Source organism: Moschus berezovskii, chromosome 20, assembly GCF_049115385.1.
Source record: "Moschus berezovskii isolate FMDL1 chromosome 20, NW_MosBer_1.0, whole genome shotgun sequence".
Taxonomy (NCBI): Eukaryota; Metazoa; Chordata; class Mammalia; order Artiodactyla; family Moschidae; genus Moschus; species Moschus berezovskii.
The window spans coordinates 41,681,220-41,707,779 of NC_142479.1; the positions used below are offsets into that span (position 1 = coordinate 41,681,220).

The window sequence follows — 26,560 nt, forward strand, 5'->3', positions numbered from 1 at the left end:
CAAGTCCAAGGGCATCTGAGTGTTTACAGGGAGAGAGGATACTTGACTGTCCTGGGCAGTCGTGTCTCTGTAAGTATCTTCTTTATCCTTCGGTGGGCATGGCGTGAATAGGGTGAGTTTACTCTGGGCCACTGTTTCCAGTTTGGGTCAGACTCTTCCAGGGTTGCTGGAGGTCTGAGTCAGAATGGCAGGGAGGGAGTTGTCACCATTCTGAATTTGCCCAGAGGAGCATGAGAGGGTCGGACCAGGAGTTTGGGATTTCGTGGCTTCTTACGCTCATTGTCAGGATAAGCCCAGAAGTTTGAAAGGGCACCCTTGCCAGGAGCAGTTCTAAGACATGGTGACTCTGGAGACCCAAGAAAACTGAGTCTGTGTCAGGGAAACCAAGCCTTCATTGGGCCTGATGTGGGCAGGGAAAGGATGACAAGAGAGCCTGGCATAGAGCAGACCCAGGAAGTATCTGCCCAGTGACTGAACCACAGGTGTTGAGTCCGAGCAGCTGGTGGCAACTTTCTGATGTGAGATGCTGAGGAAATTTTTCAGGCTTGGCTCTGTGGGTAAAGCTGAAATTTAGAACTGACCTGCGGGGATGCAGATGAGCAAATAGAAGTCAGTGTGCATGTGGGAGTCCTGGTGTGGGAAGTGAGAAAAGAATCTGGACTTGAAATCACTTGCTGCTGCTGCTGCTAAGTCACTTCAGTCGTGTCCAACTTCGTGACCCCATAGACTGCAGCCCACCAGGCAATTGAGGGCGGACACCAGAGAACAGTCTGGGTGCATCCAGCTCTGGACAATCTGATAGCAGGGGAGCCTGCTGATCTCAGGCAAGGGCAAGGGACACCCTGGCTCAACCTGAGATCAGCAGAATCCAGGCAGCCCCACAGCACTGTGCTCAGTGGGTTCACATTTGATGGACCAGGAAGCAGTCCCTCCATAAGTGGCCCAACACTGCCCCCTGGTGGTACAGTCCATCAAACTCACACTGACTTAAAAGGATCCCTTCAGTAGCCTCATTTACAACTTAGTGGATGCTCTCAGCATTTGAGCTTTGGGACTAACTATGCTACCCTACCGGCGAAGGCAATGGCAAGCCACTCCAGTACTCTTGCCTGGAAAATCCCATGGATGGAGGAGCCTGGTAGGCTGCAGTCCGTGGGGTCGCTAAGGGTTGAACACAACTGAGCGACTTCACTTTCACTTTTCACTTTCACACATTGGAGAAGGAAATGGCAACCCACTCCAGTGTTCTTGTCTGGAGAATCCCAGGGACGGGGGAGCCTGGTGGGCTTCCATCTATGGGGTCACACAGAGTCAGACACGACTGAAGTGACTTAGCAGCAGCAGCAGCATGCTAACCTACATGGGCCCAAACCTGCTGTGATGTGAGAATAATAATCAGGAAAAACAATGTACTTCGTGCCTCTATCTGGTTCCACCAATTGTCTAATCCAGTTAGCCCTAAGAAATTCCCACTTAGTAGACGTTTGAGCATGCATGCTCAGTCGTATCCAACTCTTTGTGACCCCGTGGAATGACCCACCAGGGTCCTCTGTCCATGGGATTCTCCAGGCAAGAATATTGGAGTGGGTTGCCATTCCCTTCTCCAGGGGATCGTCCCGATCCAGGGATTGAACTCGTGTCTCCTGCATCTTCTGCACTGGCAGGCAGTTCTTTACCACTGAGCCACCCAGGAAGAGTAAATGTTCAGTTTGTGTTCACAGGCATTGTGCTAGACCCTTTACAGGCATCAAACTAACTTGCAATTGCTAGGAGAGGTGCTCTAATTATTTACATGTTACAGATGCGTGAGCTGGTACTAAAAGGGAGGTCTTACTCTTGCTGCAAAGGGGTGACCTTCAGTTCTGAGTGCCACCAACCTGTTAGCAGCAAAACCCCCTGCCCCACCCTTAACAGTGGGAGAGTGGAGAATGGAATGGGTGAGGGCACTTCTGTTTTATGTTTAATTAACATATTTTTATGATGAATATGTATTATTTTTCTATATATTTTAAAATTAGACTAAATTCTGGGTGTCCCATGATGAAGGATGTGGCTGGTCTAGCATATCCAGATGAGGACAGCCAGGAAGGAGGGGCAGGAAAAGGAACCACGCTCTCTCACCCTGAGAGGCAGGGATCCAGACGAGTTTGGTAGCTGAAGAGTTGGGGGGGGGGTGGCAATTTATTCTGTGCGCATCTCCGGACTGCACACCTGGGGCCAGGGGAGCAGTATTGTCAAGGCAGGGTTCAGCCACCTGTCAAAGCATAATGCTAGCCAGAAAGGGCTGCCGTATGGGTGACAATGGTGGCTTGTGGGGATGAGACCTCTCTGGAAGATGCTGACTGGAAGCCACCAGGGAGTTTATACAGGAGACTCGTTGGTTGGGCGGGGGAGCCTCATGAGAAGGTGGGCCCTCAGTTCCAAAGCCTCTGCTGTCTGTCTGTCCCCCCACCTGCCCTCTCATCACTGGGCAGGAGTGTGTGTTCTCACCTGTAGGTGGCAGCCTTGACTCAGTAGGGGCCCAGCCTGCTCCATGCAGGAGTTCTTACCTTTGGCCCTGTATCTTCTCAAGGAGAAGGGGATGACAGAGGATGAGATGGTTGGATGGCATCACCGACTCCATGGACATGAGTTTGAGTAAGCTCCGGGAGTTGGTGATGGACAGGGAAGCCTGGAGTGCTGCAGTCCATGGGGTCACAAAGAGTGGAACATGACTGAGCGACTGAACTGAACTGAACTGAACTGAACTGAACTGAACTTCTCACCTGAGAGGGTTTATGAACTCCTGATGCCTGGAGAGTGAGAGGTGGGACAGGGGGAAGGACTGCACCCCCGGAATGTGATTAAGTTGGTCTTGGGTGTGGCCTGGGCAATTGTAGCACTCCCGGGTAGTTCTAGAGGGAGTGACTGAGGTGTGACTCTGTCATTTCTGTGGGGTCAGTGGCCTGCTTTTTTTCACCTTCTATGCTTTCAGTCTTCTGCAGGGGGTGTCTGGACACACAGGAGGAAACTGGGAGCATCAGGAGAGGTGTCACAAAAAGCTGGAAAGAATACAAGCTCATTAGAAGAGAGGAAAAGACTCCCCTGAAACATGGGTACAGAGGGGACAGGAGCCCACACAGTGCCCAGGAGGGAGCAGCAGGCATTGCATTCCCTCAGGAAATGAGTTCAGTCAGGCCATGCAGAGGGCAAGGAATCCTCTAGAATCCTCCGGAGGACAGGACTGGGGAGGTTAGACTGGTCTTCTGTAGCAGGGACTTTGGCTTCTGGCCAAGTGGTGGCATTCCTGGGGTTCAGGCCTCTTTGGGGACCTGGCAGAAGTGGATCCGCAGGGAGGTTGAGGGTCTCCTGAGACAGAGATTAGCCTGAGGGGAACTGGGCTCCTGCTGTGACGGTGAACTGACCCACGCGCCTGCCCTCAGCTCTGCTGCAGCCCAGCATTGGTATCCACAGAGAAGGGGCCCTCCATCCATCACAGCACACACAGTTCTTTCTATAGCACCCAGGACACTGGGGAAAACCACGCTGCTCTGGCCAGGGTGGGACGAGGGTGAGGCAAGTCCATGTCAAACTTAAGGAGGCAACAAAAGACTCGATCGTTAGTAAGACTGGTGAGATTTGACCAATATTTTCAAAATCAGAGTTGATGCAAAAGAATGCGTGATGGACAAAATAGCAACATTTTGAATTAAGACGGAATGGGATTAGTGGGTTTTCATTTTGCCCTAATTCCAGTGTGGCATGGCTCTGCCCTGGACTCTCCACCAAAGCGTAGGCAAAGGGCAGAGGGGTATCTTCTCCCACTTTCCACCTGCACTTTGCCTGAGTCACCCATCAGCTCTGGCACCTAGAGAACTTCAGATCTTTGGTCCTGCTGGGGGCTGTGGCGCAGAGCAGTGGTGCCGCCTAGCGGGAGACTCAGGCAGAGCACCAGAGCGCTTGTTAAACTTGTGGAAGATGCGGCTTGTGGGCTTGTGGCAGTGGAAGCGGGGCAGCCAGGGGCTTGGGAACAGATGGACTAGAGGGGAGGGAAGCATGAGCAGTGTTGCTGAGATGCTGTTAGTTCTTAGGGTATGCTTCCCTGGTGGCTCAGCTGGTAAAGAATCTGCCTCAATGCAGGAGACCTGGGTTTGATCCCTGGGTTGGAAAGATCCCCTGGAGAAGGGAAAGGCTACCCACTCCAGTATTCAGGCCTGGAGAATTCCATGGACTGTATAGTCCACAGGGTCACGAAAAGTCGGACACAACTGAGCGACTTTCACTTCACTTCGCCTCTAGGGCAGTGTGTTCCCATTACACAGTACCAGGAATCTGGATCATTAGAATCAACAGGGGAGCCTTAGATGTAGATCCCCAAGTTCCAGCTCTGTTAGGAAGCTTGTGATTGTTCCAATGGCTCTTTTTCCAGGTAAGGACTCAAAACCTCGAGAATGAGCAGCACATGATGGTGAAAGAAACTGGAAGCCACCTTAAGACTGGAATTTGAATTTTCTTACTCCTAGTTCTCATCCTAGTTCTTCTAGTGACTAAACTCTCTGTGTTTGAAATAAAAAGATATTGAGGCAGGAACTGTGATTCAAAGATAAGGAAGACAGTAAGTTCCAGCTCCTTAGGGAGAGTAGAAGGAATAAAAACGTGTCCCTGGAAATGTGTGGTAAGTCTTAGGTTGTGACTGCTGGTGGGTGCAGAGGACCGAGGGTGCCTGAGATATGTTTGGATTTCAACACTGGGAGATGGCCTTGCGGGGGTGACCAGGCAGGAGGAGCATGTCTGTGGGCATTTGGGACACAGGTGTGCTCAGCTGGAGGCAGAGGGGACTGTTGACGGCGTCTGAGCAGAGCAGTGACAGATCAGAGTGGTTTGAATAAGATGACTCGGGAGGATGAAGCCATCTCGGGTAATTTGCGTGGACTTGGCTGTGATTTTGGTTGCCTTGAACCCAATCCTCTTTTGGCCAGATAGCCTGAGTGGACCTCAGAGCCCAGGAGGGGTTTCTGTGCAACCGTGAAAGGCAGGAGGAAACCTGTCAAAATTGCTTCATCCGTTCACTGTGATGATTAATATTCAAACTGTCTTTTTAGCTCAGGAGCCCGGGATGATTTAAAACATGGAACTGCTATTAATATTTCCTTACGGAGATGGCTCGAGCTGCAAAAAAAAGCCTGTGTTCATCGTCAAGCCCATATTTCAGACCATGAAACAAAGGCAGTAGTAGACTGCTCAGGATTACAAGGCAGGACAGGTCGAGCAGGTGTGAACTCAGGCAGTGGCGATGGTCCTGGGACCGGAGTTGGGAGTTTAAATCCCTGCCTATGGAGCTGTGTGGGGTTCCTCGTGGCTGACAGGACTGACTCTAGGCTTGGGGGCAGCCCCTTGGTGCCGCCACTCTGACCCTCCCCAGGGGGACACAGAGGAAGGGGGAGAAGTCGTGGGAGACACTATTTACAGCTCCCTGCGATTGCATCTGGACCAGCTGACCATCCGGGGGGCCTGGCCCCTGTCCAGCTGGGTCCCCAGGACCATGGGCTGCTCGCTCTTGGCCGTGGGAGGTTGACTGTGGCCACCTCACACTGACTCAGTGTGTGTCTATGGGCCACTCATGACACTACACCCAGGACCTTCTGTGGTCTGGATTCACTGTGGGACTGAAGGCAAGTCACTTAAACTGAGAAAAACTCATGGCCTTTAGTCTGCTTCCAAAAGGGACCACCCCATCTTTGCTGGCTCGTGGGCTGGGGTAGGAATGACCTGCGAGAGCCCTTGAGAAAGAGCCTAAATGGTGTCTGGCCACCGCAGGCACATTCCCCTCATCGCCATGCTGGGCTCCCCAGTGTGAGCAGTGGGGCGGGTGGTGGGAAGGGGCCGACTTCTCTCTGTCTCCCAGACCTTACTCGGTGGGCGTTTCAAGCAAGCCTGGGGGTGGAAGGGAGACAGGCCGGTAGGCCCCTCGGGAGACAGAAGGAGATGTTAGGTTTCTGGCCTAGGACCCTTATGTGAAAGGCTGACTCTGGTCCCTGGGCCTGCGGCCAGGAAGCCCCCAGAATAAACGCCCCTGTAAATGCCTTGCTCCCAGGCTCTGCACCTGTTGCCCAGGGGACAGAGACCCCAGGCCCAAAATAGGTGCAGCTGCCGCGGCTGCTGATCCTGCCCTGAGCTGAGGCTGCACCATATTTGGGAATGCTTGTCCCTCCGCCGGCCGACCCTCCCCACTCGGCCCCGGGAGCTCAGAGGAAGGGGTCTCTCTACATGGTCCTGATCTGGCTTTCTTGGAGACTTCTGTCCGCCCGTTTCCTGTTCCTGGGCTTGGAGTAGGCAGTGGGTAAACACAGGTGGATGAGTCAGTGTGAGACCGCAGGCCTGAGATGGCAGCAGCGTTGGAGCCTGGGGAGGTGCCGCCTCTGCCCCGGGCGGTCTTCACACCTCGCCCCCCACCCTATCCCCGCACCCCCTCCCAGGGCCTCCTCGCTGATGCTTGACTCTCTGCCAGTGTGAACTGCAAACAGCCGTGCCCACACCCGCTGTTTTGGGAAGCCAAGAAATTCATGTGCATGGTTAGGATTGTTGACAGATTTGTAAAGAACAGCTTCTGGGTTATTATTATGTCTTTACTAGTAACAGGAGAGGCAGAAAGTCAGAAGAACCAGTTCTCCTCAAGGGCACACCGGGTCCCCCTGTCTCCCCCTCTTACCAGGAGCTGAGTTCAGCCCGTGCGTGGGGGCACCTGCTGTGTACAGAGCACTGTGCTCACTGCTAAAGGGGCTGACTTGCTTTTGGTTTCTGACTATAAAACGTGTCACCCTGTCACCTTCCTCAGTTTCCCATTACCTCTGTGGTTTGTTTTGTTTTCCATCATCTTTGAGTACTCTTATTTCCTTGACTGTTCTTGAGGCTCCGACTCATTTACTCTGTATCTCTGGGTCACTGGGTAACCCTCTGCTGATGACAGTGGTCTATTTTCTTTACCTGAGCTGCCCCTTCCCTCTGCAGGCTGGCATCAAGGGTCTTGATGAAGGCAGCCTGAGAGCATCTTGCACCCGCTCCCCTGCTCCTCCTTGGGGCTCTGAGGACCACCTCTTGTTTAATAAAACATGGAGAAGGCCCCCAGATGTCCAGGCTTCTTGCTCCTCACTGCTGTGGAAAGCATGACACATCTTAGCTAAAAATAATCGGTACCATCCTGGGTCCCAGCTGCTGCCACCGTGGGCTTGAGGGCCTCCGGAACGTCTAGGCCTTGCTCAGGGTAACTGGACCATGGCTGGGCCCCAGCAAGTGGCCTCGGTATGGCTCAGCCTCAGCTGTTTTTAGCAGTGGGATTATTGGGAGGGGTAGAAATAGACCTCCACCTTCTGGGAGGCTTCCTCAGCCCACATTCCCAGGCACACTTTGCTTTATTAAAGCTCTCAGCTGTTGCAGGGACCAGGCGTGGAGAAAGTGGCGGGGGGGAGGGCGTGGGGTGGGGTGGTGGCCCTCTCCAGCAGGAGGAGGAGGAGGAGGCTGCAGAGTGCAGCCAATTGTCTCCCTCCCCCCCACCCCCGCCATGAGGACATGTGGCTGTTATTAGAAGCCGAGTCCCTTACATGTTGTGAGGAGGGGGCCCCTGACCATCATAATTCAGGATCTCCTCACTTCCAAACAGAGCAGTCTGCCATCCTAGCCCACAGTCCCTTTAGAGTTGACAGATGTATTTTTTAAATCCTGTTTTGACCATGTATTTCTTGTGTAATTAAAAAATTATAAAAAGTAATAAAAAATAGAAATCTACTGCCAAGAGATTTGGCTTAGTAAAGACATCAGAAAGAGTTTTCTGGATAGTGTAAGAATTACAGGGGGAGAATTAATAAATTCTATGTTCAAGTACCAGGAAAAAAATAATAAAAGGTGAGGCTATCTATACAAAGGAAAAGTAACTTGAAATGGCTTTTAATCTGAAGGTGGTGGGATTCCACCCAGAGAACTTAGCCTGAAGGGGAGAACCTCACCCTTTTTTGCCACTCTGTTTTGGGACTCACATGCAAAAGAACCAGGCAATATTGCAGATAAGCTAAAGGTCACCAAGTTCCTAGTGACTTGGCCTGTCTGAGGGGAGACTCTCTTAAGTCACAGTGGGCCGCGCTGATGGGACAAGAAGGGTCAGAGTGAGGCCTGGAGGAACTTAACAGGAATGGTAACAGTCAAAAGGAAAAAACGTGTGCGCTGTGGGTTTATCTGTCCAGTTCTGATGGACTCTCATCCCCAAGCCCACCTCCTCAAGGGACTTGTCACGTCTGTTTCCCAGCTGCTCAGGGAGGTGGTGCTTTGCAGTGCAGAGGAGTTTGGGCGCTAGGGGGAATCCCAGTTCTAGAGGCCAGTGTGACCTTGAGCTCACTACTCTGTGGTTCCATTTCTTCCTCTGTGAAGCGGGGGCGACAGCCCCAATTTGTCGTCACTGGGTCAACACTCGGTGCTGAGAGCCGGGGACGGAGTTCAGGGGACAGGCTCGAGTCCACCTTCCCCTCTCCACTCCCAGACTCGACTCCCGCTGCTCCCCTGTGGGGCACGGCTGGGGTTATTTGGAATGAGGTTCGTGCTTTCCTTTCTGCAGTAATAGGGCTTATATTTTCTATAGTCATGGGCATCCTTTGCTTCGTGGAATACACGAACACTGATACAGTTGGTCACAATATTAACAGAAAATGAATGTTACCATTTTGTTGTTGTTCATTGCTCAGTCATGTCCGACTCTTTGTGACCCCATGGATTGCAGCTCACCAGGTTTCCCTGTCCTTCATCATCTCCCGGAGCTTGCTCAAACTCATGTCCATTGAGTTAGTGATGCCATCCAACCATCTCGTCCTCTGTCATCCCCTTTTCCTCCTGTCTTCAATCTTTACCAACATCAGGGTCTTTTCTAATGAGTCTGCTCTTTGCATCAAGTGGCCAATGTATTGGAGCTTCCGCTTCAGCATCAGTCCTTCCAATGAATATTCAGGACTGATTTCCTTTAGGACTGACTGGTTGGATCTCCTTGCAGTCCAAGAGGCTCTCAAGAGTCTTCTCCAATACCATGGTTAAAAAGCATCAATTCTTCAGTGCTCAGCTTTCTTTATGGTCCAACTCTCACATCCATACATCACTACTAGAAAAACTACAGCTTTGAATATACATGCCTTTGTTGGCAAAGTAATGTCCCTCACCAGGTCAGAGCCTAATTAGAAATTACGGATTGCTTCCAGAACCCACCTGCTCACCTTCTTTGTGTGAAATGTTGCGCTTTGTCAGTGTGTGGACGAGGCAGGGCCCACAGCCTCAGAGGTTTTCAGTTTTATGGCCCCGGTCTCCATAAAATGCATCAGGTATCTCTCTTATCAACTCTTTGTTTGAAATTCTATAAAATGAGTTCACTTCAAAGGTGGTCTTGCTTGCCTGCCTCTTTTTTCTTTCTTCCTTTCTTATCTGTATTTTATTATGTATTTTAAAAGATAAGGACTATTTTAGAAAACATTACCATAGTATCACCTTGAAAATGAACAATAATCCCATATCATCATCAAATATCTAGTCATTATTCACATTTTACCTGATGGGATATACATGTGTGTCCTAACAAGGTCCAAGCCAAGCAGTTGGTGGATAGGGCTGAGTCTCTTTTAATCTAGAATTCTTTCTTCCACTTCTTTCACGGATTTTCCCCTTGTGATTCATGTATTGAAAAAACTAAATGCTGTGTTCAGTTGCGTTCCCCATAGCCTGGAGTTTATTGGTTCTATCTTGGGTCTGTTTCTGCTTTCCTCCAAGTTGGTGGATACAATGAGGATCTGGATCAGACCCCTGTGTGTGATTGCTGGATGGAGTTCTTCCTGGGCAGTGATGTATCTACTTTCTGCAGGCATGTCATGTCTTGTCATCTTATTTTTGTGATACTGGTAGCCATGATTCATCAGGGGTTCATAATTTGTATAAAAATGGTGACGTGCCAGACCTCTCATTCCTTCTTCATCTACCAGTTTGAACACCAAAAGCTTTGTCTGCTTTTCCATCCCCCACTTCCCCAGAAGGTGGCCTGTGGCCACCCGCGTGCAGCAGAGAGGCTCTGGGCAAATGCAGCCCTTGGCCCAACCTCAGGGCAGGCCTGGACCAGCCTTGGTCTCGCTGCTGGGATTCCTTTCAACAGCAGATCCCCCCATGAGGACACAGCACATTCTAGTCACAGCGTTGCCAGAAAGGATGACAGCGCGACAGAGAGATGTGGTCTTTGAGGTAAAGTGATCTGAAATCACTGGCAGGCCACAGTGGCCTTCTTTCTGTGGATGACAAATCCCAAAAGGTGCTGAACTCTCTTGGCGCTTTAACTCCTCCTGAGTAAGTCTGGGTCATCTAATCCCCCAGAATTAGATAAAGGAGGATACTTGACGATATTTCTGATAATGACGAACAAATAATTCCAAGTTTGATGATTCTGTTTCTGTAGCAGGTGCCCAGATGGTATTCTGACTTCCCACTGTATTTTCTCGTAAAGACAGGCTGCCCCTGGCTAGGGGTGGGATTTTCTGCTGTGTGGCTCTGAAACCATGTAGCCTGCGCTCTGGGGGAGCTGGCGCTGTTTCACTCATCTGTGTTCCCAGCAATTAGTTAGGGCAGTGCTCACGTGGGGCGCTGCCTGACAAACTTTTCCTGTATTCCAGGGCAGTTCCCTGAGAGGGCGCAGGGGGCCTCTAGCCCCTGCCTTGTAACCCAAGCCTTCGTGCTTCCGTCATGTTGTACTGGGAGATGACTCTTTGGACACACTCCCCCTTCTCCTGCCAGAGCAGTGGTTAACCTAATCTCAAATGTAAACCAAAAGCGATCTCTCCCTGTCCCCACATACACACCCCAGAAAATATGCAGAATAGCTTTATCAAGCCATCTGCTGAGATTTCCACATTGAGCATAAATATCACCAGTGAACCATTTCCACACCGGGAAGAGAAAACAAATACAATGAAACAGCCCCAAACTGAAAACAAAGTTTATTGCATGTGAAAAGCAGTCACATGGAAAGTAAGTATCAGAGTCAGAAACCATGAAAATACACATTTTGCATATTTTCTGTCCTGTTGCAGAGGGGGACTTACTCTTCGCTCTCGTGGACCACCATCTGGGGAGAAAATGGGCATTTCTAGTTCTGTCAGCAGAGCCTCACTTCCTGCTGCTCCCCCTCCCTGCAAGCATCTGGGGTGCTTGCTTGTCTGTCTCAGAGGACACGGGGTACTTCTTGGATCGCAGGCAAATGGATACACGACTGTCTACGTGGTGGCAGTCACCCCAGGCCTGAGAGCCTGGTCCTCAGAACAGCCCAGGGGTGGTCTTCCCTAGTGTCTCAGATGGTAAAGAATCCACCTGCAATGCAGGAGACCTGAGTTCGATCCCTGAGTTGGGAAGAGTCTCTGGAGAAGGGAATAGCTACCCACTCCAGTATTCTTGCCTGGAGAATTCCATGGACAGAGGAACCTGGAGGGCTACAGTCCATGGGGTCACAAAGAGTCTGACACGACTGAGCGACTTTCACTTAGGGACCTATACGTGGTGAAAAGGTGATGGAGGCCGGCGGCAGAGGGCACCCGAGAGCTCCGTTCCCACCCTGCTCTTCGGGACAGTGTTTTATTGGGACTCACAAACCTGGGTTTAGCTGGGCTCTTCTCAGCTGTATGGCTCTAAGCAAATCCTAGACGGACCAGTTCTAAAGTCGATGGTGCTCCAGGGTCCCATCCATTTCAAAAATGTCTCCATCTCCGGGGACTTCCTCCCCGGGAGCCACACCTCCCCTCCTCGCCTTCCCCACCCAGAGCCTCAGGACCACCTACCCGGCTGGAGGTGAAGTCTCGGGTCTTCGCTCGCAGCTTATTGACTTGAGATTCGGCAATATCAGCCCGTTCTTCAGCCTCTTCCAGCTCATGCTGAGCTTTTCGGAACTTGGTGAGATGAGCGTTGGCTTGTTCATCCTAAAATAGAGTCAAGTGGGTTTGAGCAGTGAGCGCCTCTCTGGAGCTCCCAGGCAGAAGCAGGGCGGGTGTCGCCCTGGGGTCTCGCTGACTTACAGCCTCCTCCGCCTGCCTCTTGTAGGACTTGACCTTCACTTGAAGTTTGTCCACCAGATCCTGTAATCTCAGCACATTCTTCCTGTCCTCTTCACTCTTCAGGAGAGAACATAGGATGGCAGGTCACCAGGAGGGGACAGGGACGCACAAGGTCCCCGTGCCTGGGCTAAAGAGTTTCTCCCTGTTTTCTGAAGAGAACCCAGGGTGAGCTTCTGCATTACAAAGGAAATGCCCCTGGGGTTTCCTTCCACTTGCCTGGTAAGTTAACTCCTTGACCCGCCGCTCGTACTTCCTCAGGCCCTTGACAGACTCAGTGTTCTTCTTCTGCTCCCCCTCAAGCTCGGACTCCAGCTCTCGGATCTGGGGGAGCACTTGGGAAGTTAGTCTGGGGCTGGAGCATGACCAGGGCAGGCTGGAAAACTCTGCTTATGATGCTGGGGCCCCTCCCCCAAGTACCCGCGCCTCCAGCTTCTGGATCTGCTTCTTCCCGCCCTTCAGGGCCAGCTGCTCAGCCTCGTCCAGGCGGTGCTGCAGGTCCTTCACCGTCTGCTCCAGGTTCTTCTTCATCCGCTCCAGGTGGGCGCTGGTGTCCTGCTCCTTCTTCAGCTCCTCGGCCATCATGGCCGCCTGAAAAGCACATCATCCCACTGAGATGTAAACAAAGGTCAGGTGCTTGGAACTGTCAAAATCTGTGGACCTGGAGGACGAGAGCCATGCTGCTGACAAAGGACACAGGTGACGTGATGCCTCAGCCCACCATCCCACCATGGACTCTGGGAAGAGCTGCACCAGGCATGTAAGCCAGACAGTGAGACCTCCAAGGGCTGCATGGGAAATGGTTTCTTCCCTTTCTTAAACTGGCCCCTTCCCACCCCAAGGAAATCCCTTCTTTCATTACCAACCCGTGAGTTATAGGACTCTTGAGTCTATAACCCAGCATCACGGGTGTGGGGTCAGGAGGCTAAGGGAGCTGGAGGTGCGGACGGTGCAGGGTGGGGATAATCGCGGGGTAGTGCTCCCCACCAGCAGCAGGTGGCGCTGTGGGAACGGCGCGGCCAGGGACCGGCCTCTGGAGCAGGAACGTGGGGGCTGGGGCGGGAAAGGTTCTGTAAGGTGACATTAGGTAGGGTCCAAACAAGGCGGGGGGTCTCGTTTTCATATTTGGAATCAGTCATACACAGAAGGGAAGAAGAGCACACCTCTCCCAGGGCAGAAGACATGCACAGAATTCCTTCCGGTCTTTTTCATCCACACTCCTGTTATTTTTCGTGCCCCCCTTATTAATGTGTGGGAGGGCACACGCTGAGTTCTGGGGGTCGGGGGAGTGCTTCTAGAGCAGAGCTCACACCACATGTGCCCTGGGGAGGCCCCACCCCATCTGATGGGACCCAGCTCCGGGCTGGAGAGAGAGGGGGCCTGGATGAAATGCGGGGCGGGGAGGGGCCTCACGTCGGTGATGGCCTTCTTCGCTTTCTCTTCAGCGTTCCTCGCGTCCCTGCTGGCATCCTCAACCTCACTCTGGAGCTGCGTGAGGTCCGTCTCCAGCTTCTTCTTGGTGTGGATGAGGCTGGTGTTCTAGGGCGGGAGGAGCAGGCTTACCACCTGGCAGGTCCAAGGCCAGGACCCTGTGCCGCCTCCCCTCCGCTCACCTGGGTGTGCAGGAGCTGCACCCTCTCGCTGGCATCCAGGAGCTCCTGCTCTGCGATCTTCCTGCTCCTCTCCGTCTGCTCCAGGGTGGCCCGCAGCTCCTCCACCTCGGCCTGCAGCAGGTTGGCTCTGCGCTCCACGATCGCCAGCTGCTCCTTCAGGTCCTCTTGGCCCCGCAGAGCGTCATCCAGGTGGAGCTGGGTGTCCTGGCCAGACAGTAATGGAAGCGTCTGCGTGAAGTTGAGGCCAGAGGCCCCTGAGGCCCGCCCACAGCTGTGCGTGTCTGAGGATGGAGAGGTTCCCCCCCAGGGAGCCCACGCACCTTCAGCTGCCCCTGGACACTCCGGAGGTGTCTGAGGGTCTCCGCGGCCTGGCGGTTGGCATGGCTCAGCTGGATCTCGATTTCGTTCAGGTCCCCCTCCATCTTCTTCTTGACCCTGATGGCCTCATTTCGGCTCCGCACCTCGGCGTCCAGGGCGCTCTGCATTGCCTCTACTGTCCTCTGGTAGTTCCTCTTCAGCTGTTCGAGCTCTTCATCTTTTTCGGCCATCTTTCTGTCAATTTCTGATTTCACTTGTGTCAGTTCCAGCTGGATTCGGAGGATCTTGGCCTCTTCGTGTTCAAGGGCGGCCTTTAAAGAACAAAAACAAAACAGAAATGGTACCAGTGATGGGACAGAGCCTGCTACATTCCTCTCTGGGGTAAGAAAACGCCAATGGAATATTCGTAACTGACTCAACAATATTCAAAACTCTTAAAAAAAAATCGCTGACTTACCTTCAGGGCAGAAATAAAATATTTCATGGCAGTTTGTGTTTATTATACTATGAAACATTTAGATAGTAACATTTAGATCATATTTCGTGGGCACTTAAGAGACTTTATAGATATTTTAAATTCATCTCAGCCTTTTGTAAAATCTCATTTTTAAACCTATTTTAATGTAGTGATTTTCTCCAGTAATTTCAAGATTATTCGCAGGTACTGACAGGTATTCGTCCATGTAGTTTGCTAGGAAAAGAACCAACGTGAGGACTCTGACTCTGCAGACCCTGAATGGGGCCAGGCTGGAGCCCCACCGTCACAGCGTTTGCTCCCTTACTGCCTCTCTGGCATTCTGCTCACCTCTGCTTCCTCCAGAGCCAGCTGGATATCAGCCTTTTCCAGCTCGATCTGCTTCCTTGATTTCTCCAGTTCATGGATGGTTTTACCACTTTCAGCGATTTGCTCCGTGAGATCTGCTATCTCCTCTGCAAAGAGAGAAGTTTGATCGCTCTTGAACTTCTGCCCAGGTCTCCACGCAGAGTAAGCACTTGGATGCTCTTAACTCATTTATCAAGCTCTAAGGACGCTGCTTGCTAGAGATAAGACACTGGACACAGAGAGGCTCGGAAACAAGCCCTCGGGTGTGACATGCTTCCTGTGGTAACAGACACGCAGGTGAGGCTGGGTCCCAGAGTCACGCTCCTGCAGCCTCACACTGACGCTAGCATGAAGGGGGATTTTTAGACAAACTGCTTACGTTCCAAATTCTTATTTTCTCGTTTCACAGTTTCAAGTTGATCTAAGGCTTCTTCGTAGGCATTTTTCAGCTTGAAGAGCTCGGTGCTCAAGGAGCGGGACTCCTTCAGAGATGCCTCCAGCTCCGCCTGGCTCTCCTCACACTTGGTTTTCCACTCGGCGAGCACCTGCAATGCCGGGGGGAATGGCAGCTCTGTTCATGGCCCCTCACCTCCAGCTTCTATCTCAGGACCCCCATGAGTGTGGACACTCTGAGAATCGGGGTCCCCTTGGCTGTGTCACTTGTTCCTGACTGCCCCATGTTCCTGTCTGTTGACTAACCAAGATTTCATTCCATAAATCAATTCAAGATCAGTCACTGGTCAGTAACAACTGCCATCTCCAAAAAGCAAGTGGACCCTTTGGGAAGAAATTAGCTGGGCCTACTTTCCCTTTTCTACTACGAAAATGGCACTGCACTTCCAAATATTTCATTAAAACCTTGGTTCAAATCAACCTTACTTGTCATTACTGAAGGGGAGGCTGCCAGAAACCCTCCCACTAGGACCTGAATTAGATTTCCACATCAGCCACCCAGACAGACCAGCCATATTGAGGACCATATTGGGGCTGGATGACACTGGAGGAGGTGGCTTGTCTCCACTGAAGTGTCTGAAGAGGACCCCCACCTGCATCCCACTCCCCTGTGGTTTTGGGGGCTTGCCCCAGGTCTCACTGCTCCTGTCAAAGTTCCACACCTTGTCAAAGTTCCTCTGCTTCTTGTCCAGGGCGGCGGCCAGGGAGTTGGCTCTGTCTACGTCGACCATCAGGTCCTCCACCTCTGCTTGCAGCCTCTGCTTGGTCTTTTCTAGGGACGCACACTTCGCGTTCACTGCCTCCACCTGCTCCTCGGAATCCTGGAGGCGCTGAGCCAGCTTTTTCCTTAAAACAAATGAAAAGCAGATGCTGTTTAAGCTTCAGTCCTTGAACATCACTATTCATCTAGCTGGAATCACTAACCTATGTGATTCAAAGAGCTTTCCTTTCATAAGCCCAGGAAACCCTCCTGTCTGCTAAAACTCAGTGATCAGTAGCCTGCCTGCCTCTAACCAAGATCACAGTCGTTTGTCTCAATGAAATGTGCTAACGCAAGTCCTTTACTGGCACAGAACTCCCTTAAAAGACGATAACATTCCCTCTCGAGCAGTGCTAATGTCAGTGCCCTCTGTCATTTGATCATTTAGAAGTGCTAGTTCTTCTGAAGACAGAGTTGCGTACTTGGCCTCCTCCAGCTCCTCCGTGCGCTGGATGGCGTCCGTCTCGTACTTGGTCCTCCACTGGGCCACCTCGCTGTTGGCCTTGGACAGCGCCCTCTGCAGCTCGGCCTTGGCTTCCTGCTCCTCCTCGTACTGTTCCCGCAGCAGGTCACAGTCGTGGCGCGAGGACTGCAGGGCGTGGGCCAGGGCGCTCTTGGCCTGCGGAAGTCAGGAGAGAGGAGAGGCCCAATGAATGATTGTTTCAGGCTGTGTGCGTGATGCAGTCCAGATGTGTCCCCGCTGTCATCACCTATGAATAAGGTTGTCTTTTGTTTCTGCACATGGTACGTAGAGATTAGATCAGGGAGCGTTCCCTCAGCTGTGTACCTTGCTCTCTTCCTCCAGCTGCCTCTTGAGCTCTTCTATTTGCTGGGTAAATGCTTGCTTGCTTCTGGAAAGTTGTGATACTGTGCTCTCCTTTTCCTCCACCTGACGACTCAGCTCACCTGTGTCCAGAAGGAAAACATTTTTATGTCATCCGTCTATTCATTCTCTCACGCGTTCCTACTGTGTGTGAGGCCCTGTGCTGAGATCCGGGGTGAATCCTACTGTGTGTGAGGCCCTGTGCTGAGATCCGGGGTGAAGGCACGTGTCCATGTCCAGGAAGCTGAGCACACACCCTGGTGAGGCCCTGCTCTGAACTTCTAGAGGGTTCTTGGGGAGCAGGGGGTGTTCCGAGCCCCTCCTCACTCCTCTCTCATTACTGAACTCTCAGTGCTCACCTCCTCCAGGGCACTCTGAATGGCCTTTCGTAGGTTATTCTGATTGCCTCTCTCCCAAAAATCTGCTTCCCTAGAAGTCCTCCCCAAACAAATCCTGCCTTTGGTTTTGACCTGCTGTCCCGGGTGGGTGTCCGGGAGGTGCCGCCCCTCCCGTTCCCCAGCACTCACCAGCCTCTGTCTGCAGCCGGGACTTTTGGGTGCTCAGCTCGCTGAGGCTCCTCTGAAGCTCCTCGTTCTTGCCCCGGGCCTCGCTTAACTGGTCCTCCAGGGTGCGGCAGATCTTCTCCAGATTCGCCTGCAGGGTAGGGAAGGGGAGAGAGCTGAGTCAGTGCCCAGGTGTGGAGGGCCAATGGTGGGAGCCCCCCGCCTCCCACCCCCGAACCTTAGACTTGGACACGCTCTCCACGTTGCTGCCCAGGTCGTCGAGCTCCATCTTCATCTCGCTCTTCTCCTTCTCCAGCTTCTGCTTGACCCTCTGCAGGTTGTCGATCTGCTCCCCCAGCTCGGCCACGCTGTCCGCATGCTTCTTGCGAAGAGCGGCCGCCGTGGCCTCGTGCTGCAGGGTGGCCTCCTCCAGGTCCCGGCGCAGCTTCAGGAACTCGGCCTCCCGCTTCTTGTTCAGCTCGATCTGGGTGGACGTGACGCCCCCCGCCTCCTCCAGGCGCTCGCTCAGCTCCTCCAGCTCCCGGGCGTAGTCGCTGCGCTGCTTCTCCGTCTTGGCGCGGGTTGCCCTCTCCGCCTCGATCTCTTCTTCCAGCTCCTCGATCCGGGCCTGTGCGGGCAGGCCATCCCCGGGAGAATCCTGACTCCCAGTGTCAAGAACAGGCTAGTTTCCCCTCCCATTAGACCAACCAAGACTTGGGCTGCTCCCAGAGCAAATATCAACACTGCGAGTCCCCTGACATGAGCCTTTCCTGCAGCGGCTTATAATGAGTATCCTCTACTCTGACTAGGGGTTGATATGAAATACTTCAATTACGTGTTTTGTTTAAATTGTGGAAAAACTGTTCATTGCTACTGTCAGCCTGGACAGACGAGGCTCACGGTCCTGCCCCTTGCTCTGATAATGCACAGCAGACATGTGGGCTCACCGTGTGTGACCAACTGTGAAAGCAAAGTCCCAAGCGCCCCCTACCTGTAGCTCTTTGATTTTCTTCTGAAACTGCAGGCCCAGAGTCTGCTCATCTTCCACTTTGCTTTGCAGTTGACAGTACTCAAAATCTTTCCTGTGAAGGGAAATGCAGAACGTGTGAGGACCAGACACTCGAGCACTGGAAACCGGAGCACAGAGGTGTCAGGGCGCACTTCTTGAGCCGCTCATCCAGCTGCTGCTTGTCGTTCTCCAGATCCAGGATGGACTCCTGGGCGAGCTTCAGGTCTCCCTCCAGCTTCCTTTTGTTCCTTTCCAGGTCTATACGGAGCTTCTTTTCTTGTTCCAGGGAGCTTTCCAGCTGCAAAAGGCACCATCTCCTTTTAAGAACAAATGCTTTGCACCATGGGTGACCCAGGGGCTCTTCCTGCCCTGAACCCAGACCTCCCAATTGGCATCCTTCACTCACATCATCCACCTGCTGTTCCAGTTTGCTCTTGATTTTGCTCAAAGAATTGACTTTGTCCTCTTCTGCTTGCAGGTCATCCAGGGTCTGCTGGTGGGCCTCCTGGAGGGCCTTCTTCTCTCTGGTTAACTTTGCAATGGTTTCATCCAATCCGGCAAGTTCTTCAGTGAGGTTTTTAACCTAAGAAGATGCCACAGGCAATTATAAGAAAAGATCAAGTTGGGTTTGTACTGACCATAGCATTGGAAAGACCCACAAGGGTGTACCTTATTCTCCGTGGCGTGTTTCTCCTTCTCAACCTTGGCCAGTGTCAGCTCAAGGTCATCTATGTCTTTCTTCAGTTCCGAACATTCGTCCTCCAGTTTCCTCTTCTTGGCCGTCAGCTCAGCGTTCATCTCTTCCTCATCCTCGGCTCTCTCAGTCACCTCCTTGATCTTAGCCTCCAGCTGGAACTTGGCTTTGATCAGCTGATCACATCTTTCCTCTGCATCCAACAAGTTTTCACTTTCCTTTAAAAAAAAAAAAAGAATCATGATTTCTTTTAATGGTTTAAAGGTAAAGTGTGTGACATTCCAGTATTTTGTTGAATGAGTGAATTTGAACAAACTCCAGGAGACGGTAAAGGACAGAGGAGCCTGGTGTGTTGCAATCCATGGGGTCGCAGAGAGCCGGACGCAACTCAGCAACTGAACAATAACAAAGTATTTCGTTATAAATGGAATCCTTTATGAAGCATACCTAGTAAAAAAGCAAAAATCCCACCCCAAATCCAGTTTTCTTAGATAATCAAATCTAGGAGAAAAAAATTAAAATTCCTAGACACATACAGCTTGCACTTGCAGCTGCAGGTCATTCTTCTCTTGTACTAGAGTCACCAGTTTTTCTTCCAGTTCCTTCCTTTTGGCCTCTGATTTGGCCAGTTCATCCTTGGTTTTCTGGAACTCTTCCTTCATTGTGGCCATCTCCTTCTCTGTTTCCGCACTCTTGAGGAGGGGCTTGATCTTGAAAAAGAGTTTCATCCAGGGCCAGTGCTTGACGTTCATGAAGGCTCGGATGTTGTATTGGATGCAGAAAATGGACTCCCTGAAGACAAAACATCAGTTATTTCTAAGAGAGACACTCCACTTCTCCCAAAGAACTCAGATCTGAGCAAAGACCCCGCTCGACCTTCTTTGCACCATCTTCTGGAATTCCACACGCATGAGGAACCCTCTGCACACGGCCTGTGTCCGGGTGATCAGCTTGGCCAAGCGGTCATCCCTCATTTCCTCCAGGGTTCCCAGCAAGCCAGCCTTGAAGAACACCTTGAGGGGAGACGGATGCCCTGGGTCAGTTTTCTGGAGGAGTCTGTCAGGGACCACAGGCCAGTATCTGTTGGAACTGACACAGTACCTTGGTGTGTCCAAACTTGTACTGCGTGTGGTCGATGTCAATGGATGCCAGCAGCTTTTCACACGCCTTCTTACTGTCGATGAACTGCCCCTCGGGGATGGCACTGGCATTCAGCACTCGGTACCTGCCGTGTGGGCACAGAAACATCACAGGCTATTAGCAAAGACGTGAACTTTGGAAGCCAGTCCAGGCCTCTCTTCCAAGAGGCAAGAAGGCCAAGGTCCTGAGAGGGAAGGAAACTCGCCCTTGCTCACAGGCCAAACTGTGGCCTGAAATCTAGGCTTCCCGACTCTTCTTTGCTAAGTCCTTTTCTGCCACGTTGTATATCAGAGAAGGCCCTGAGAAAGTGTGGGAGAAAGAAGCATGTATACCTTGACCAGATGGTGGTTAAATCATTTTACATGGAGTCCACAGCTCTTCAGTGTTTTTCCCTCTCAAATTCTAGCATTTACACACCTCCTCAAGAAACAAATGGAACATTTCTATTACATATGCATGTTCAGTTGCTAAGTCATGTCCAACTCTTTGCGACACCACAGTTTGCAGCCTGCCAGGCTCCTCTGTCCATGGAATTCTCCAGGCAAGAATACTGGAGTGGGTTGCCATGCCCTCCTCTAGGGGATGTTCCTGACCCAGGGATCAAACCCAGGTCTCCAGCATGGGCAGGTAGGTTCTTCACCGCTGAGCCACCAGGGAAGCCCTCTTACTACACACCTCTGTTTGAAGTCCCCATAGAGGATCCTGTTGGGGAAGCCCTTTCTGCAGATGCGGATGCCCTCCAGCACCCCATTACAGCGCAGTTGGTGCAGGACCAGGCTGTGCTCCATGGCACCTGAGAAGAGAAGCAATGTCAGCTTCACACAGACTCTCCTAAAACCTGACCTGAGCACTGCCTCCGGAGCCGGCGGGTGCCTTACCTGGGGTTTTGGTCTCGTTGGGAATTATACATCGCACAAAGTGAGGGTGTGTTGTTCTTAAATTTGACATCAACTTGTTCAGGTTTTCCTAAAAGAGAAAGATTTGACAGTGAGCAGACTGTAGGCTTTTGCAAACACAGAGATACAGTGTGACAAAAAAGGTATTTTAAACTTCTTGTGAATTCTAATACAGGTCTTATTTAACTCTTTTCAAAAGGTCTTTCAGTAGTCCATTTGGCAAGAAGTGTAGGCAAGTAACTGACATAACAGTCTTTTGCTTCACAGTGAGCCAGAGACTAACCAAATACAGGACACCTGCTGAGTTAACTGAGGGGAGCTAGCTGGCTCCACTGGGCACCTGAGATGCTACTGCCTTGTGTCCTTCAGGCAAGTCAGGAAGTTCACGCTGAGGACTCGCCTCTCAGGCAACCCAGCCAGCTGCGTGTAAGATGGGGGTTAAATTCCGGTCCCCCGTTTGTTAGCACTCATTTACATATCATACCACCACTCTCGTAAGTGACAGTCGGCAGATTAAGACCACATCGCTGTTCTTGGATAAACCAGTTCAGCGTCTCTACATTGCTCATTTTGAGATGACTTAAACCATTTACAAGCAAATAAACTTCCATTTTTCTTACCCTGAAAAGCGCAGAGACGGTTTGGAAGGAAGACCCCTTTTTCTTGGCAACTTTCTTCTTTCCGCTGTCAGCTGAAAGAAAAGATGGTGTGCGATGTTAGCAACCCTCCAGAGCTGTTTCCTTTGTGGGTTGAGTTGGGGGAGAAGGGTGGATTCGAGGCAGACTGGGAGTCTGTTACCGTCCGCGGTGGTGAAGGTAGCGTAGAGGTGTGCCAGCAGCCTGTTAGAGGACTTCTGGTACAGCCCGACCACCGTCTCATTCAGGGGGTCCTTGTTCTTCTCCAGCCAGCCCGAGACACTGTAGTCCACAGTGCCCGCGTAGTGGATCAGGGAGAAGTGGGCCTCAGCTCTGCCCTTGACCACCTTGGGCTTCTGGAAGTTGGCAGACTTGCCCAGGTGCTGGTCATACAGCTTGTTCTTGAAGGAGGTGTCCGTGGCCTTGGGGAACATGCACTCCTCTTCCAGGATGGAGAAGATGCCCATAGGCTGAACCAAGGCAGAGAGCACACAGGGTGAGTGGGTGTGAGCTGCAGTGAAAAGCATCAGGCCTGTGAGGGGCGATTACCAAGCACACATGGCAAGTACCTTCTCGATGAGCTCGATGCAGGCGGCCAGGTCCATCCCAAAGTCGATGAACGTCCACTCGATGCCTTCCTTCTTGTACTCCTCCTGCTCCAGCACGAACATGTGGTGGTTGAAAAACTGTTGCAGTTTCTCATTGGTGAAGTTGATGCACAGCTGCTCCAGGCTGTTATACTAACATCAAAAACATAATGTCCACATGGAAGGTTAGACTGCTTTCAAAGTCAAAGACCCACCAACCTTCTTCTTTCTCTTTGTCTCGGGCTCCCAGCAGCTCAGCTATGCTTTCAGGTATGGTCACATTCTTGGGCTCAGCTCACATCACGTCTTAGAGTTTTATCTGAAACTCGAGCTAGAAGATACCTCTCCCTCTCCTGAATCCACGGCCCGGGCCTCTCCTGGACCCTGGCCACAGTTTGTCTTATCTATAGTTGGTCTTCTGTGTACTTACATACTTCTCGTCACCATCTACAAACTACAAGCTCATCTTTTATTCCACATGCAAGTCTCATACCTGGTAGACATTGACACCATGCTCTGAGGGTACCTGACCCACCCTCCGTCTAGTGCTCCTCCCAGATGTGATATGGGGTGACAAGGGGCTGCCTGGTGACATCTTGCCTGTGATCCTGAGAACCAGCCCCCAACACAAAGCCTCCTGAATATCAGGAACGCAAACCTCGAAGATCTCAAAGCCTGCGATATCCAGGACGCCAATGAAGTGCTGTCTCGGCAGCTTGGTGTCCAGCTGCTGGTTGATGCGGGTGACCATCCACAGGAACAACTTCTCGTAGACGGATTTGGAGAGGGCGTTCACGGCATGGTGCACCTGTGTCGGGGGGCCAGCACCTGTGTTGCGTCTGTGGGCAGTAGCCATCGGGTGCCTGCCTCCCTTCTCAGCCTCGTGGCAGTCACTTACCTGATCCACAGTCTGGCCCTTGGTAACATACTCATTCCCGACTTTCACTCTGGGGAAGCATAAAGCTTTCAGGAGGTCCGAAGAGTTCAGGCCCATCAGATAGGCTGTCTTGTCAGCCACTGGCAGGAAAGAAGGCCGATTACAAGGGAAACCCCAGATAACTGGCAAAGCCAAAGAACCCCTCTGAAAATCCTCCAGATGTTTCAAGGCTCAGCTCAGCTCGTCTCCGTGTGTTTACGTGTCTCTACACTGCTCACCTGTGGGCAGTAAGTCACTCAGAGAACATAATGGGCTTTGTGAAGAGGCAGCACTGGGTTCCAGAAAACCCTGGTCACTCCTCACTGTGTCTGAAGCAGGACCACTCGAGTGACTCAGCAGACAGGGCACTAACCTGTCGGCATCTGAGCCCCGCAGAGGTTCCTCTCTCCAGGGGGAGGAAGGATTGATCACTTCTGAGGGAGGCCCCCAGCTCTAGCACACGCCCCAGTGGGTGGTGTGGTACCTTCCGTGCCGTCCGGCTCTGCCTGCTCCTCCCGCTGCTTCTGCTTGAACTTCATATTCCCGTAGTGCATCACAGCGCCCGTCAGCTTGTAGAGCCCAGACTTCTCCTCGGGGGTGAAGCCCAGGATGTCAATGGCGCTCTGGCATTGCAGGAGAGCATGTCAGCCAGCTGACACCAGTGATGGAGCAGGAGCCCCCCGCCACACACACATCCTCCTCCCTGATCTACTTACATCCGTGGCCAGCAGCTCCTCGGCGTCGTCAATGCTGGCCACCAGGATCTCGCCCTGGCTGATGAAGGGGTAGTCATAAGGGTTGGTTGTGATGAGCAGCAGCTCTGCAATGATGACCAGTTAGAGGGGGTCACATGGATGCAAAGGATACACCCCCGCCTGGGGCTAAACAGCCTCTTGTACTCAGGCTGTGGCTGAATATAAAGTCCAGGGAAGACTCTGCACCCACCCTGGCCACACGGTACAAACCCAGAGAGAACATTTAAACCCTTTTACTTTGTGTGCAGACAGCACAGATCCATGTCGGTTGGGAAAGATTAATCAGGAAAACAGGGTGAGTGTGGGCCAGGACACAGAGCCACTGGAGGGAAGCCTAGATGATTTGGTAGAATTGTCGTCTTTTCCAAAACTTGTTGAAAGCTGCAGCCTGTTTCCAGGATTGGGCCCAGAATGCTGAGCAGACGTAGCCAGAGAGCAGAGAAGGGCACGGAGCCCCTGTTAGGTGCCAAAGGAAAAGCGGGGTGGACATCCACCAGCTGGCGGTTCCTCTGACTTGGCGCGGGCCTCACAGCATTTGGTGGAAGATTGGTTTTGTGACTGACCACTAGGGGGCATCAGAGGACCACTAAACGCTAAGTCGTTCAGCCAGTTTCCAGGAACCAGAGCTGAAGGCAACTGTGCCTCATTATTTTTCTGTCCACTGGATTGCATTTCTCAAATTGGCACATCACTGTCAAAACGGCCACACCCCATTTCTAAAACAAATTTCCTCCGCGAGTAGGCAAAACTCTTTTCAGGCCACTCACCTAAGAGCTGACAGGCCCCAGACCAGCCCCTCTGGGGGCATCCTCACCTATGAGCTCGGGCTTCTTATTGGAAAGAATCTGGTAGAAGATGTGGTAGCTTCTCTCAGCCTTCAGCTGGAAGGTCACTCTTGATTTTTCCAGCAGATCTAGGAACGCCAACACAGAAATGTCTTCCAAACTGTTTCCCCGATGTCCGGAAACATATGATCCTAGGAATCTACTTACATGTTTCAATATCTGCAGAGGCCAGCTTCCCCGTGGTACCAAAATGGATGCGGATGAACTTGCCCTGTCGGGGAAGGAAGACCAGGTAACCTGACTCCAGGTGTTCCTACCCACCTGGGGAGTGGAGCAGAGCCTTTTTCCCCAGGAACTTGCAGCTAAGTGTCCTTGTCGCCTCTCTCCCTGCTTTGCTGTCCCTTCCTCCGTCCTCTTGTTCCGCACTGCATCCACATGCCACCCCAGTCAGCAGAGTCATATTCTGTTCAAGACTCAAATCAAACCATATCACTTCCCTCTAACAGGATCCTGACTTCTGGAATGAAACCAGACCCTTCTCCTGGCCTGCACGCTCCCAGGCTCCAGGTCCCTTCCCACTGCCCCTCCTCACCTCCCTGCCTCATCTCGCAGAGCCTGCCTGACTCCAGCCACTCAGACCCCCTGGAGATCCCTTGACTCCACCAGTCCCCTCCCTGCCTCTGCAACTGTGACCCTCCTCACCCTGTGGATCTCGGGTTCACAGGCCAGCGCCCCCCAGGAGGGCTCCCCTGCTGGCCCTGTCTAAAGGAGACCCGGCCCCCTTCACTGCCCCATCTACTCGGGAACTGTCAGACTGTCTTGCGGACTTGTTTCCGCCTCCTTTCATTATCCACCCCCAGGACTGCAGGCTCCTGGAAGCAGGGATCGTGCCTCCTCGCTGGCCTTGGAGGACACCCCAGCTTGACCCAGCAGAGACTCACAAAGCGGGACGAGTTGTCGTTCCTCACGGTCTTGGCGTTCCCGAAGGCCTCCAGCAGCGGGTTGGCGCTGATGATCTGGTCTTCCAGTGTCCCCTGGAGCAGGGAGTCAGGGCAGGAAGAGCCCCGTGTGAGGCTGAGCTCCGTTGCCCCTCCTCCCCAGCTGACGCCGGTCCCTCCCCCGCCCCCTGCTTTCCAACCGAGGGCCCAACCACATCAGCAGCACCTCACTCAGAGCCCTGTCGCCACGTCTGGCTCTGTTGGTGCCTGCACGTGTTTGGCTCTGGTTGGGTATCTTGACATAAACCTCATTTAACCCTCAGTTCCTCCATTCTCCAGGTGGTGAGGTCACCTGTGTTCACACCATGCTGCTGGGGTGTATTCGTTTTGAAAGGCAAGTGGACGCTACAGTTCTGTCCGGGTGGTGTGTGTGACTCTGGTGTATGTCAGACTGACTTTTCTTAGCGGAGCCTTAGAGCTTGTCTTCTTGGCAATCACAGGATCTGGTCCTGTGAGATCACCGATGCGCTGGGTCATCCAGGAGAGCCGGCTGTGCTGTGAGATTTTCAACCCTGCCAGCACTCCTTCCCTGAGGAGATGGGCATCTCCCGCCCGACTCGTACCCGGTGCCTCCTCACTCTGAAGTTAAGACGAGGGTTGGCAGCAGAAGCAGAGCCAGCCTGCCTGCTCTCCTTACCCTCATCTTGGAGTCCTTCTTCTTGGCGAGGTCTCCAGTCGCTGCAATTGTTGCAAAGTACTGGATGACCCTTTTGGTGTTCACAGTCTTTCCTGCCCCGGATTCTCCACTATTTAGAGCGATCAA

The 26,560-nt window shown here is 52.3% G+C and overlaps 1 protein-coding gene and 2 long non-coding RNA genes across 5 annotated transcripts in view; 2 read left to right on the top strand and 1 right to left on the bottom strand.

Moving 5' to 3' along the window:
- On the top strand, positions 1 to 26,440 carry LOC148774697 (uncharacterized). Of its 2 annotated transcripts, none has more exons than XR_016035509.1 (4): positions 1 to 69; positions 18,870 to 20,852; positions 24,923 to 26,131; positions 26,238 to 26,440. It is a non-coding gene; the product is annotated as an uncharacterized LOC148774697 (long non-coding RNA). The 2 variants fall into 2 exon arrangements; XR_016035508.1 differs by lacking the exon at positions 1 to 69 and adding an exon at positions 14,327 to 15,140.
- Positions 10,972 to 26,560, bottom strand: part of LOC129543859 (myosin-3) — a 20,922-nt gene continuing 5,333 nt past the window's right edge. The window contains exons 8-42 of one of the 2 annotated variants that reach the window (XM_055407250.2): positions 26,435 to 26,543; positions 25,741 to 25,833; positions 25,007 to 25,070; positions 24,829 to 24,927; positions 23,976 to 24,079; positions 23,744 to 23,882; positions 23,242 to 23,360; positions 23,002 to 23,151; positions 22,326 to 22,496; positions 21,920 to 22,226; positions 21,742 to 21,812; positions 21,104 to 21,191; positions 20,901 to 21,018; positions 20,187 to 20,310; positions 19,962 to 20,098; positions 19,622 to 19,877; positions 19,061 to 19,303; positions 18,798 to 18,974; positions 18,544 to 18,689; positions 18,374 to 18,464; positions 17,621 to 18,010; positions 17,407 to 17,533; positions 16,844 to 16,962; positions 16,479 to 16,675; positions 15,959 to 16,142; positions 15,223 to 15,388; positions 14,826 to 14,950; positions 14,023 to 14,331; positions 13,703 to 13,906; positions 13,503 to 13,628; positions 12,510 to 12,680; positions 12,309 to 12,413; positions 12,054 to 12,149; positions 11,820 to 11,957; positions 10,972 to 11,113 (exon numbers count right to left, since the gene is read on the bottom strand). In XM_055407250.2, coding sequence (XP_055263225.2) covers positions 11,087 to 11,113; positions 11,820 to 11,957; positions 12,054 to 12,149; positions 12,309 to 12,413; positions 12,510 to 12,680; positions 13,503 to 13,628; positions 13,703 to 13,906; positions 14,023 to 14,331; positions 14,826 to 14,950; positions 15,223 to 15,388; positions 15,959 to 16,142; positions 16,479 to 16,675; positions 16,844 to 16,962; positions 17,407 to 17,533; positions 17,621 to 18,010; positions 18,374 to 18,464; positions 18,544 to 18,689; positions 18,798 to 18,974; positions 19,061 to 19,303; positions 19,622 to 19,877; positions 19,962 to 20,098; positions 20,187 to 20,310; positions 20,901 to 21,018; positions 21,104 to 21,191; positions 21,742 to 21,812; positions 21,920 to 22,226; positions 22,326 to 22,496; positions 23,002 to 23,151; positions 23,242 to 23,360; positions 23,744 to 23,882; positions 23,976 to 24,079; positions 24,829 to 24,927; positions 25,007 to 25,070; positions 25,741 to 25,833; positions 26,435 to 26,543 — 5,290 coding nt within the window. In that variant the 3' untranslated portion in view covers positions 10,972 to 11,086. Of the gene's footprint in view, positions 11,114 to 11,819; positions 11,958 to 12,053; positions 12,150 to 12,308; positions 12,414 to 12,509; positions 12,681 to 13,502; positions 13,629 to 13,702; positions 13,907 to 14,022; positions 14,332 to 14,825; positions 14,951 to 15,222; positions 15,389 to 15,958; positions 16,143 to 16,478; positions 16,676 to 16,843; positions 16,963 to 17,406; positions 17,534 to 17,620; positions 18,011 to 18,373; positions 18,465 to 18,543; positions 18,690 to 18,797; positions 18,975 to 19,060; positions 19,304 to 19,621; positions 19,878 to 19,961; positions 20,099 to 20,186; positions 20,311 to 20,900; positions 21,019 to 21,103; positions 21,192 to 21,741; positions 21,813 to 21,919; positions 22,227 to 22,325; positions 22,497 to 23,001; positions 23,361 to 23,743; positions 23,883 to 23,975; positions 24,080 to 24,828; positions 24,928 to 25,006; positions 25,071 to 25,740; positions 25,834 to 26,434; positions 26,544 to 26,560 lie in introns of both variants that reach the window. The other variant, XM_055407233.2, reaches the window with a different exon arrangement.
- On the top strand, positions 12,148 to 13,689 carry LOC129543874 (uncharacterized). The gene is made up of 3 exons (XR_016035507.1): positions 12,148 to 12,311; positions 12,552 to 12,845; positions 13,535 to 13,689. It is a non-coding gene; the product is annotated as an uncharacterized LOC129543874 (long non-coding RNA).